Here is an 11,843-nt window from a genome sequence, read left to right as displayed (position 1 = left end):
GAGGGCCCGGGGGGGGTCTCAGCCGTGTGCCCCCCCAGAAGCGGCTGCCCCCCGCCCGCGGGCGTTTGGTGTTCTGCGGGCACGGAGTCCCCGAGCGGGACGGGGTCAGGCTGCTGCTGAGCGACGACGGCGGCGGCAGCTGGCGGCGGGGGGGGGTCCTGCCCGCGATCCCCTTCGGCGCCCCCCGGCGCCCCCACGACTTCACCCCCGATGAGTGCCAGGTGCGGGCCGGGGGGCTGGGGGCGGGAGGGGAGATTTGGGGGTGTCAGCGGGGGGTGCAGTGGGCGCTGGGGGGGCTGCAGTGGGCGCTGGGGGGGCTGCAGCCAGTACCGGGGGGCTGCAGTGGGTATCGTGGGGGCTATAATGGGTACTGGGGGGGCTGCAGTGGGTCCCGGGGGGGCTGCAGTGGGCGCTGGGGGGGCTGCAGCCAGTACCGGGGGGACTGCAGTGGGTCCTGGGGCGGCTCTAATGGGTACTGAGGGTCTGCAGCCAGTCCCGGGGGGGCTCTAATGGGTACTGGGGGTCTGCAGCCAGTCCCGGGGGGGCTGCAGTGGGTCCCGGGGGGGCTCTGATGGCTCCGAGGGGGTCTCCAATGCCCCCCGGCGGTGGTCCCGGTGCCCCCCGCAGCCGTTCGAGCTCCCGGACGGGTCGCTGGGGCTCAGCATCCGCAACCAGGATGGGTTCCGCTGCCGCTGCCGCCTGCTGGCTCGCAGCTGGGACGGGGGCGACTCCTTGCCCCCCGCCGCCGTCAGCCCCCAGCCCGCGCTGCCCGACCCGGCCGTGGCCGCCGGCCTCTACGTCATCGATGACGTCATCTTCTTCAGCAACCCCGCCCACCCCACGCGCCGTAAGGGGAGGGGAAGGAAGGGTCTGGGAGGTTGATGGTGGGAGGTGGGGAGGGGTTGGGGGTCTCAAGGGGGGTTTGGGAGGTGCAGGAGGGATTTAGGGAGAGGTTGGGGGTCCCAGGAGGGGTTTGGGGAGGCTTTGGGGGTCTCAAGGGGGGTTTGGGAGGTGCAGGAGGGGTTTGGGGGGGGGTTGGGGGTCTCAAGGGGGGTTTGGGAGGTGCAGGAGGGTTTTGGGGAGGGGTTGGGGGTCTCAAGGGGGGTTTGGGAGGTGCAGGAGGGGTTTTGGGGAGGGGTTGGGGGTCTCAAGGGGGGTTTGGGAGGTGCAGGAGGGGTTTGGGGAGGGGTTGGGGGTCTCAAGGGGGGTTTGGGGAGGCTTTGGGGGCCTCAAGGGGGGTTTAGGAGGTGCAGGAGGGGTTTTGGGGAGGGGTTGGGGGTCCCAGGAGGGGTTTGGGGATCTCAAAGGGAATGTGGGGAGGGGCTTGGGGTGTTGAGGAGGGTCAGAAGGGGGTGTGGGGGTGTGGCACGGGTGTTGTATGGGTGTGGTCCGTGGGTGGGCGTGTCCCCCAAGGGTGTGTCCTCTCCCTGCCCCCCAGGGGTGAACCTGACCCTGCGCTGGAGCTTCTCCAACGGCAGCAGCTGGTGGGGGCGGGGCCTGCGCGTGTGGGCGGGGCCCAGCGGCTACTCCTCGATGGCGGCCCCGCCCCCCGAGGCGCGCGGAGGCTCCGCCCCCCGCCTGTTCCTCATCTACGAGAAGGGGCGGAGCCAGACCACCGAGAGCGTCTCATTGGCTACCATTAGTCTGGGCGGAGACCTCTGACCGCGCCCACATAAAGGAGCTGACTCTGATTGGCTGTGCCTCCTCGATGGGCGGGGCCTGGCTGCATCCGACCTCCGGGGACCTCCCTGGCCCCTCCCTGACCCGCGGGGTCCTTCCCCCAGGCCTGCCTTGGCCCCCGGCGGAACCCGCTCCGAGTGCCGCTGACCCGGGGGGGTCCCTGCGGCCGCTTTTGGTCCCTGAGCTTCCCCTGGACCCCTCCTGGTTCCTGTGGCCCCCTCCGGACCCTTCCTGACGCACTGCCCCCCCCCCGCCCGTGTCCGTTCCCATGGCGACGCGGCAGGGGAGGGGGAGGAGGGCGGGGCCGTTGCCATGGCAGCGCCGATTTCCCCTGGCCCCTAAGGACCCCGCTCGGGGCTGCCGCTGTCGCTGCCTGCTCAGAAGAGGTCCCAGCGGCAGGTTTGCGCCTGGCTCTGTACGCGCAGAGTTCTCTCCCTTGCCCTTTGCGGGACTTGAAACGGGCCCGGGCGCGGCCGGGAGATGGCGATGGGGCACGGAAGGACGGGGGAAAGGGCCGGAAGAGGTAGCCAAAGGCCCCCGCGAAGCCCCGGGTCAGGCGGGTTCAGGCCATCGCCAAGGGCAGCCCCGGGCCGTGCGTGGGGCCCTCAGCGGCGGCGTGCCCGGAAGTGACGCCCTGGTCGCTCCGCCCCCCTCTTCCCTCCCGCGGCGGTCGCAGCTTTCGGCGGTGAGTGATGGCGGCTGGGCCCGGGCCGGCATCGGCCGCGCATCGCCGGTCCCGCCAGCCATCGGGGCGCGGCAGCCGCCGATATCCTACGGCCGGGCCCCGCGGCGCCCGCCGCGCCCGCGCGTTCCCGCCGCCGCCTCCCTCGGGGGTCTGGGGATGGGAGGATGAGGGTGGGAAGAGGCGGGGGGGGGGCGGAGGTGGCGACCCCCGGGCCCCGCCGCCATTGTGGCAGCCAAGATGGCGCCGGCGCTAGCGGGAGCTGAGAGGAGGCCGCGGGCGGCCGCGGCGGGAGCGGGCACCGGCAGCGGGGCGGGGCGGGAGCGGGAGCCGGAGCGAGCGGCGTTGGCGGGAAGAGCCGCGATTGGCTGCGGGCGCGCCGGGGAGGGGCCTGTGCCGGGGTCCCGGGTGGGGGTCTCGGGTGGGGGTCCCGGGTGTTGGGGTGTTCCCGCCCGGCCTCGCAGGGGGGTCCTTGGGGTCCGCTGTGGGATGCCGGCGTTGAGGTTTCCCCCGGCGCGGCCGGGGCGGGGGGGGGGGGGGCCCTTGTGGAGGTGAGGGAGGGGACCCCCATCCTGGGGTCGCCTAAGGGCTGCTGCGGGGGGCCTCAGACTTCGGGGGTCCTCCCGTGGGGTCCTCGGAGCCGTTTGGAGTTCTCAGGTATGGGTTGGGGTCCCAGGGGAGGTTTCCGCGCAGACGCTGAGCGCCCTGCCCCCTTGCTCCCGGGGGCACTTTGGGGGTGCCCTGACCCCGCCGCTGCCCCTCCCTCCAGCGCCGTGCCCATGGCGGAGAACGACGTCGACAACGAACTGTTGGACTATGAGGACGATGAGGTGGAGAACGCGGGGGGCACGGAGGGGGCAGAGGTGCCCCCCAAGAAGGACGTGAAGGGCTCCTACGTCTCCATCCACAGCTCAGGCTTCAGAGACTTCCTGCTCAAGCCTGAGCTGCTCAGGGCCATTGTGGACTGCGGCTTCGAGCACCCCTCTGAAGGTGCCTGGGGGCCGAGGGGGTCTGGAGGGGATTTGGGGGCTCTGAGCGGGGCTCGGGGGGGTCTTGCTCAAGCCATTGCTGTCTGCAGCTTCCAGCAGCCCTCTGAAGGGGGTTGGGGTGACCGTGGGGGGGGTCTGGGGAGGATCTGGGGGACTGGACCTGTTCAGGGGGGTCTGGGGGGGGCCTTGCTCAAGCCTGAGCTGCCTCAGGCTGCTGTTGCCTGAGCAAGGTGCATGGGAGGGGCTTGGGGTGACTTTGGGGGGGTCTGGAGAGCATCTGGGTGGGGCTGGAGCTGTGTGGGGGTGTCGAGGGGGTCTGGGTGGTTCTCACGCCTGAGCTGCCTGCATTGTTGCTAAGTGCAGCTGAAGGTGCTGGGGAGGGTGGGGGGGCTGCTTTTGGGGTGCTGAACCCCTCTTCCCGGTGTCCCCCTCCCTGGTTCTCCCTCCTCAGCCAGTGCAGCCTGAAGGCATCCCCCAGGGCTCTTGGGGGGCTCGGGGGGGTTCCTGTGTTGCTTGCAGACTTCTGGAGAGCTCTGTCGTGGCTGGGGGTGTCCATGGGGGTGTTTTGGGGTGCTGCCCCCACCCCATTCTTCTCTCTCCCCTACCTGTGCAGCCAGAAGGAATCCCTCGGGGCTTGGGGGGGTCTGGAGGCATCTGGGGGGGTCCTGCGTTGTCTGCAGACTTCTGGGGGGGCTCTGTTGAATTAGGGGGGGCTATTTTTGGGGTGCTGACCCCCCCGTTTGTGTGTGTCCCCCTCAGTGCAGCACGAGTGCATCCCCCAGGCCATCCTGGGCATGGATGTTCTGTGCCAGGCCAAGTCTGGCATGGGCAAGACTGCAGTGTTTGTGCTGGCAACGCTGCAGCAGCTGGAGCCTGTCACGGGCCAGGTGGGCACGGGGGGCTGGGTGGTGGGGAGGGGGCCTGGGGGGGCTGTGAGGGAGGGGGTTAGAGGGGGCAGTGTTGGTGCTGCAGCTGGAGCCTGGCATGGGGGGGCTGGGCGGTGGGGAGGGGGCTTAGGGGGGGCTGGGTGGTGAGGAGGCGGTTTGAGGGGGCAGCATTGGTGCAGCAGCTGGAGCCTGGTACAGGCCAGGGGGGTCTGGGGAGGGTACCTGGGGGCCGAAGGGGCCTGGAGGTGCCAGGGCAGTGCAGAGGCACCCGGGTGGGCGTGGGGGTGCCCGCGGGCAGCGCGGGGGGGCCGGGGCCGGCTCGGTGCCAGCTGCGCCCCCTGCAGGTGTCGGTGCTGGTGATGTGCCACACGCGGGAGCTGGCGTTCCAGATCAGCAAGGAGTACGAGAGGTTCTCCAAGTACATGCCCAGCGTCAAGGTAGGGCTGGGGGCACCCCAGAGTGCGCGGGGGGGACCCCAGAGTGCCCAGGGGGGACCTCAAATTCCGTGGGCATCCCAAAACGCTGGCAGTGGTGCCAGGGCTGGGCTATGGCACCACAAGGAGAAGCCTGGGGGGTCTGTGGCCACTCACGGTGGGTTTAGGGGTCTGGGGTCTTCTGGCTTGGTGAGGGGACCCCAAAGTCTTCCGGGCTGACCCCAGTTCCCCAGGGGGGGGCCTAAGGTGCCCAGGGGCTCCCCCAAATCCCCATGGCACACCCCAAGGCATTGACTGCAGTGGGTGGGTTTGGGGGCCTGGGGGGGTTTCAGCCTTGGTAAGGGGACCCCAAAGTCTGCAGGGGTCCCCAAGTTGTCCAGGGGAAGCTCAGAACCTTGGCTGTGATGCCAGGGCTGGGCTGTGGCACCGCACAGAGGAGCCCAAGCGATTTTGGAGGCACCCAGGGTGGATTTAGAGGCCTGGGGGGCTCCAGACTCCACAGGGGGACCCCCGAAGACCTCAGGGGGACCCAGATTCTGTGGGCACCCTGAAGTGTTGGCTGTGGTGCCAGGGCTGAGCTGTGGTGCCACAAGCAGCGCCCGCGGTGGGGCTGGCACCTTCCTGGGGATCTGTGCCTGCCCCGGGGGGGTCTCTCAGCTGGATTTCGGGGTGCCCCCCGTGCAGGTGGCAGTGTTTTTTGGGGGCCTGTCCATCAAGAAGGACGAGGAGGTGCTGAAGAAGAACTGCCCCCACATTGTGGTGGGCACCCCCGGGCGCATCCTGGCCCTGGCACGCAACAAGAGCCTCAACTTGAAGCACATCAAACATTTCATCCTGGACGAGTGTGACAAGATGCTGGAGCAGCTGGGTAGGGCTGGGGGCACCCCACGGCCTGGGCAGGGGCTGCAAGAGGGGGTCAGGACCCCCGGGGGAGGGCAGAGAAAGTCTGGGGGAGGCTGAAAGTCCCTGCGGGGTCCTGCTCCTGCCCTCGGTGCTGAGGTTTTGCTGCTCCACATTTCCTCTCTGCTCCTTCTCCTCCTCTTCTTTTTTCCCCATCCTTCCTCTCCCATCTTTCTTCCTTCTTCCCTATCCCTTCTCCTTCCCTCATTCCCTCTCCTTCCTCCCCCTTCTCTTCCTCCTCTCCTTGTCTTTTCTTCCTTTCTCCTTTGTCTCCTTTGCTTTCTGTGCCCCTTCTCCCCCCCTTCTCCCCCCCTTCTCCCCCCCTTCTCCCCCCCTTCTCCCCCCCTTCTCCCCCCCTTCTCCCCCCCTTCTCCCCCCCTTCTCCCCCCCTTCTCCCCCCTTCTCCCCCCTTCTCCCCCCCTTCTCCCCCCCTTCTCCCCCCCTTCTCCCCCCTTCTCCCCCCTTCTCCCCCCCTTCTCCCCCCCTTCTCCCCCCCTTCTCCCCCCCTTCTCCCCCCCTTCTCCCCCCCTTCTCCCCCCCTTCTCCCCCCCTTCTCCCCCCCTTCTCCCCCCCTTCTCCCCCCCTTCTCCCCCCCTTCTCCCCCCCTTCTCCCCCCCTTCTCCCCCCCTTCTCCCCCCCTTCTCCCCCCTTCTCCCCCCCTTCTCCCCCCCTTCTCCCCCCCTTCTCCCCCCTTCTCCCCCCCTTCTCCCCCCCTTCTCCCCCCCTTCTCCCCCCCTTCTCCCCCCCTTCTCCCCCCCTTCTCCCCCCCTTCTCCCCCCCTTCTCCCCCCCTTCTCCCCCCCTTCTCCCCCCCTTCTCCCCCCCTTCTCCCCCCCTTCTCCCCCCCTTCTCCCCCCCTTCTCCCCCCCTTCTCCCCCCCTTCTCCCCCCCTTCTCCCCCCCTTCTCCCCCCCTTCTCCCCCCCTTCTCCCCCCCTTCTCCCCCCCTTCTCCCCCCCTTCTCCCCCCCTTCTCCCCCCTCTCTTCTTTTCTTTGCTTTGCCTCTGCTTTCTCTTCTCTCTTTTCCCCCTTCCCCCTCTCCCTCCCCTCCCCTTCCCCCTCTCCCTCCCCTCCCCTTCCCCCTCTCCCTTCCCTTCCCCCTCTCCCTCCCCTTCCCCCTCTCCCTCCCCTTCCCCCTCTCCCCCCCAGACATGCGCCGGGACGTGCAGGAGATCTTCCGGCTGACGCCGCACGAGAAGCAGGTGATGATGTTCAGCGCCACCCTGGGCAGGGACATTCGTCCTGTCTGCAGGAAGTTCATGCAGGACGTGAGTGCACCCCAAACCTGCCCCCCTGTCCCCCAAAAGTGAGCCCCCCCTGAGACCCCCACCCGCTCCCCAGCAGCCCCCCTCCTCAGACCCAGCTGTAGGCTGGGCAGGGCAGGGAGTCCCTGCAGGACCTGAGAGGGGACCCCAGAACTGACCCAGTGCACCCCAAAGATCCACCCCAGGACCCTGAAATGCCCCCCCACAGCCCCCCCAAAACGCAGCCCCCTCGTGCAGGGACCTCCTGAGTGGGGGACCCCAAACCCCCCCCAGGGACACCTTAACCAATGCAGTGCACCCCAGAAGTGCCCCCCAGGAACCCCCACCCCGCCCCCAGCAGTGCCCCGAACCTACTCTCTCTTTCTTGGGGGTGTTGGGGAACCCCTTGGGGGGAGTTCCCCCCAAACACATGGAGGTTTGTTGGGGTCCTGGGGGGTGTCTCATTTTGGGGCTGCTCTGTCAGGTGTTGGGGGGTGCCCATGGAGGGTCTGGGGGTGCTCATAGGGGGTCTGGGGGTGCCCGTGGGGGTCTGTGGTGGCCCATAGGGGGTCTGTGGTGGCCCATAGGGGATCTGTGGTGGCCCATAGGGGTCTGGGGTCTCCTGTGAGGGTCTGGTCTCCCGTGGGGGTGCTGAGGCCTCTCTGCCCCCCAGCCCATGGAGATCTTCGTGGACGACGAGACCAAGCTGACGCTGCACGGCCTGCAGCAGTACTATGTGAAGCTGAAGGACAACGAGAAGAACAGGAAGCTCTTCGACCTGCTCGACGTGCTCGAGTTCAACCAGGTCTGGGGGGCACCCAGGGCACCCCAACACCCGGGGGGGCACCCCAAACCCCTCCCAGGAGCGAGGGAAGGGAAAGGCAGAGTGTGGCTGGGGCTGAAGAGGGAGATGGGAGGGAGGTTGGAGGGTCCCCAGGGGGGGCTCCCAGGGCACCCTGAGCCCCGCCAGGGCAAGGCCAAGTTAGGGGGCGGGGAGGGAAAGAGGTTGGAGAAGTGAGAAGGGCTCCTGGGGGGGGCTGGTAGGGGTTTGGGGGGGGTCAGGAGGGGATTGGGAGGGGGCTTGAGGATCCTGAGAGGGATTTGGGGGAGTCCAAAGTTGGGGAAGGGGCCTGGGGGGAGGTACTGGGGATCAGAGAGAGGGGCCAGGAGGGGGCCCCGGGAGGGTTTGGGGGTGCTGGGGACACCCCAGCCCTTGGCACAGACACTTGGGGTGCCCCTGAGGAGCCTGGGGGGGCTCCACCAGCGATCAAAAAGCATCTGGGGCCAGGGCTGGAGTTGGCTCTTGGAGGCTTCAGGCTGGCAGCATTGGAAGGGGGTGCCAGGGGAGCAGCCTGGGCTCCAGGGGGGTCCTGGAGGGCGTTTGGGGGTGCCTCTGACCCTGTGTGCCCCCCAGGTGGTGATCTTCGTCAAGTCGGTGCAGCGCTGCATAGCCCTGGCACAGCTGCTGGTGGAGCAGAACTTCCCTGCCATTGCCATCCACAGGGGCATGCCCCAGGAGGAGAGGTGGGCCCGGGGGGCACTGGAGGGGAGCTAGAGGGGCCTGGGGGGCACTGGGGGGGAGCTAGAGGGGTGTGGGGGTCGCTGTGGGGGAGCTAGAGGGGCCCGGGGGGCACTGGGAGGGAGCTAGAAGGGCCTGGGGGGCACTGGGATGCTCGGGGGGGGACAGTACAGGTGTCTGATGCCCCTTCTGTGCCCTCTGTGCCCCTTTGGGCATGTGGGGAGGACACTGGGCTGGCACTGGGCAGCGTTAGGCAGCACTGAGGTGGCACTGGGCAGCACTGGGGTGGCAGTGGGGCAGCACTGAGGTGGCACTGGCCAGCACTGGGGTGGCAGTGGGGCAGCACTGAGCGGCACTGGGGCGGCACTGGGCAGCACTGGGGTGGCAGTGGGGCAGCACTGGGCTGGCGCTGAGAAGCCGAGCCCCTCCCCGTACCCACCCTGTGCCTGGTGGCCTGGGGTGTGTTGGGAGGGCGCTGGGGGGCGCTGGGGGAGCCTGATGCCCTCTCCCTGCCCCGTGCCCCCGTGCCAGGCTCTCCCGGTACCAGCAGTTCAAGGACTTCCAGCGGCGCATCCTGGTGGCCACCAACCTGTTCGGGCGGGGCATGGACATCGAGAGGGTGAACATTGCCTTCAACTACGACATGCCCGAGGACTCCGACACCTACCTGCACAGGGTGGGCACGGGGGGCGCTCTGCCGGGCCGGGGGGGCGTTTGAGGGGCCCCAGAGGGGCCTTAGGGCGTCCGAGGGGCATTGGAGGGAACAGGGGGCGGGGGGGTGCTTTGGAAGGGGTCAGGTTCTGGGGTCCCTGGGGTGGGTTTGAGGGTCTCTGGGTGATCTCCACAGCTTGGGCACCTTGGCACCAGGGGCTACATGTGCTGGGCTGGGGGGCTCAGGGTGGCCCTGAGGGTCCTGGGGGTGGCTTCTGCTGTTCTTGGGTTGCATTGGGGGGCAGCTGGGTTGCTTTGGGGGTACCTGGGCTGCCCTGGGGGGCACTTGAGTTGCTCTGGGTGATACCTGGGTTACTGTGGGAAGCACCTGGGTTGCTCTGTGGGCACCTGGGTTGCTTTGGGGGCACCTGGGTTGTTCTGGGGGCACATTGGTTACTCTGGGGGGCAGCTGGGTTGCTTTGGGGGGTACCTGGGTTGTTCTGGGTGGCAAATGGATTGTTCTGGGGGGCACCTGGGTTGTTCTGGGGGCAGCTGTGTTGCCCTGGGGGTGCCCTGGGGCTGCCCTGACCCGGCAGTGCCCGCAGGTGGCACGGGCCGGGCGCTTTGGCACCAAGGGCTTGGCCATCACCTTCGTGTCGGACGAGAACGACGCCAAGATCCTGAACGATGTCCAGGACCGCTTCGAGGTGAACATCAGCGAGCTGCCCGACGAGATCGACATCTCCTCCTACAGTGAGCCGGGGGCACGGGGGTCAGCTGGGGGGCACAGCCAGGGGGCGCTGGGGGGCACGGGGGTCAGCTGGGGGGCAAAGCTAGGGGGCGCTTGAGGGCACTTGGGAGGCTCGGGGAGGGCACTAGGGGGGCACCTAGGGGCACCTGAGGTGGTTTCAGGGAGACCAGGGAGGGAAAGAAGTCAGTGTGGATGGAGCTGCTGGGCCTGTGCTGTGGGGAGGGGGCTTGAGAGGGGTCCTGAGGTGGTCTTGGGGGGTGGGGGGGGCTTTGGGAGGTCTCTTTGGGGAGGGTCTTGGGGGGGGGGGGGTTGGGGCCTCTGCTGGAGCTGCCAGGAGGGGATGCAGGAGCTCGGGGCGGGGGGAGGTGGGATTTAGGGAGGGGTCCTGCAGGGTACCCTTGGGGGGTTGGGGGAGTCCTTGGGGGGCTGCAGCCCTCCCCCCCCTAACTGCTGTTTTCTCTCCTCCCCCTCTAGTTGAGCAAACCCGATAAGGCCCCACCCAGGACCCTCCAGGCTCCGCCTCCTCCTGTCTGGCTCTGCCCTCTCGACTCCACCTCCCGTCCCCAGGCCCCGCCCCCAGCCCTGGTGGGGCCTGCCGAGGCTCCGCCCCCCGGGGGGGGTTTTGTAGAAAAAGACAACCAAAAAAAATTTAAAAAAAAAAGAAAAAGGAAAAAAAACGGAGGGGGAGGGGCAGGGCCGGGGGCAACCAATCGGCTTCGAGGACCCCCCCCCGGGGGAGCTCCCCCTCCCCAGGACCTCCCCCCCGGCTGTAAAATTTTTGTGTTTTGGTAAAATAAAAACGAAGGAAAAAAAAACCCAAACCCAAAGGTGTGAGAAAGGGGCGGGGCCAGGGGCGGGGCCTCGGGGGCGTGGTTTAGGGGGGGAGGGATGGGGAGGGGCTGGGGACAGGTGGGGGTAGGGGGGCGGAGCCGGGGTCAGGACCGGAAGGGGCGGGACACCGGGGTGAGAGGCTGGGATTGGCCAGAAGGTGTGGCCTGGCGGGGCGGGGCTCGCGAGGAGGGCGGGGCTGCCTCTGTCCCCCTCGAGTCCCCGCCCTACTCTTTCATCCTGCCAATCACAGCCATTGCGCGCGGCCCGCAGCCAATCGGCTGCAACGTATTACGCAGGAGGGGCGTTCCTCGACGGCCGCGTGGCCCGCAGCCAATCGGCGGCGACGCATGACGCAGGAGGGGCGTTCCTAGGAGGCCGCGCGGCCGGCGCCATGCTGGGCCTGGGCCCGGGCGGGTGAGGGCTGAGCGGGTTGGGGTCTGCCGCGCCCCAGAGGGGCTCTGCGGAGCCTGAGCGGGTTGGGGTCTGCCGCGCCCCGGAGGGGCTCTGCGGAGCCTGAGCGGGTTGGGGTCTGCCGCGCCCCAGAGGGGCTCTGCGGAGCCTGAGCGGGCTGGGGTCTGCCGCGCCCCGGAGGGGCTCTGCGGAGCCTGAGCGGGGTTGGGGTCTGCCGCGCCCCGGAGGGGCTCTGCGGAGCCTGAGCGGGTTGGGGTCTGCCGCGCCCCGGAGGGGCTCTGCGGAGCCTGAGCGGGTTGGGGTCTGCCGCGCCCCGGAGGGGCTCTGCGGAGCCTGAGCGGGTTGGGGTCTGCCGCGCCCCAGAGGGGCTCTGCGGAGCCTGAGCGGGCTGGGGTCTGCCGCGCCCCGGAGGGGCTCTGCAGGAGTTGTGTTGGCGTTCGAGAGGCTCCGCAGGCATCCGGGGGGCGTCTGCAGGGCTCACATCGGCTTCTGGGGGCGCCGTAGGGGTTTGAGGGGCGTCTTTGGGGCCGTATAAGGGTCCGGGGGGTCTTCAAGGTTCTGGGGGGTTACCCAGGGGGTCTGTAGGCGTCCATGGGTGTGTAGGGGTCTGTATGGGGTCTGTAGGGGTCTGGGGATGGATGGAGCTCTGGGTGGGTCTGTAGGGGTCTGGGGGGGCTCTGTAGGGGGCATAGAAGAGAGCAGGGAGGGCCTGGGGGTGGTAGAGTGAGCCAGAGCCTGTAGGGGGCGTCTCTAAGGGTGTGAAGGTGCTTGTGGGGATGCCTGGGGGTGTCTGTGGGACACGCGTGGGGCACTGAGGCTGATCTGGGACACAGGGGGGGTGTAGGGGTGGGGTAGAGATGTGCACGA

General features: G+C 68.8%; 2 protein-coding genes across 2 annotated transcripts; both read left to right on the top strand.

The window, feature by feature from the left end:
• Positions 1 to 5: 5 nt before the first annotated feature.
• NEU1 (neuraminidase 1) lies at positions 6 to 1,691 on the top strand (the record flags this gene model as incomplete). The annotated part of the gene is made up of 3 exons (XM_064141217.1): positions 6 to 221; positions 628 to 847; positions 1,439 to 1,691. Coding segments are annotated over 3 exons (660 nt in total), but the record flags the coding sequence as incomplete, so codon positions are not given.
• Positions 1,692 to 2,258: 567 nt separating this feature from the next.
• LOC135173986 (spliceosome RNA helicase DDX39B) lies at positions 2,259 to 10,555 on the top strand. The gene is made up of 11 exons (XM_064141216.1): positions 2,259 to 2,365; positions 3,132 to 3,352; positions 4,111 to 4,238; positions 4,583 to 4,675; positions 5,357 to 5,540; positions 6,719 to 6,837; positions 7,487 to 7,618; positions 8,228 to 8,337; positions 8,864 to 9,008; positions 9,589 to 9,736; positions 10,209 to 10,555. Exons 2-11 carry the CDS (start codon positions 3,142 to 3,144, stop codon positions 10,223 to 10,225), a joined length of 1,287 nt encoding a protein of 428 aa, XP_063997286.1. The 5' UTR covers positions 2,259 to 2,365; positions 3,132 to 3,141; the 3' UTR covers positions 10,226 to 10,555.
• The last annotated feature ends 1,288 nt before the right edge of the window (positions 10,556 to 11,843 follow it).

The sequence above is a fragment of the Pogoniulus pusillus genome, unplaced genomic scaffold (assembly GCF_015220805.1).
Source record: "Pogoniulus pusillus isolate bPogPus1 unplaced genomic scaffold, bPogPus1.pri scaffold_179_arrow_ctg1, whole genome shotgun sequence".
Taxonomy (NCBI): domain Eukaryota; kingdom Metazoa; phylum Chordata; class Aves; order Piciformes; family Lybiidae; genus Pogoniulus; species Pogoniulus pusillus.
This window is presented reverse-complemented; position numbering and strand designations above follow the sequence as displayed.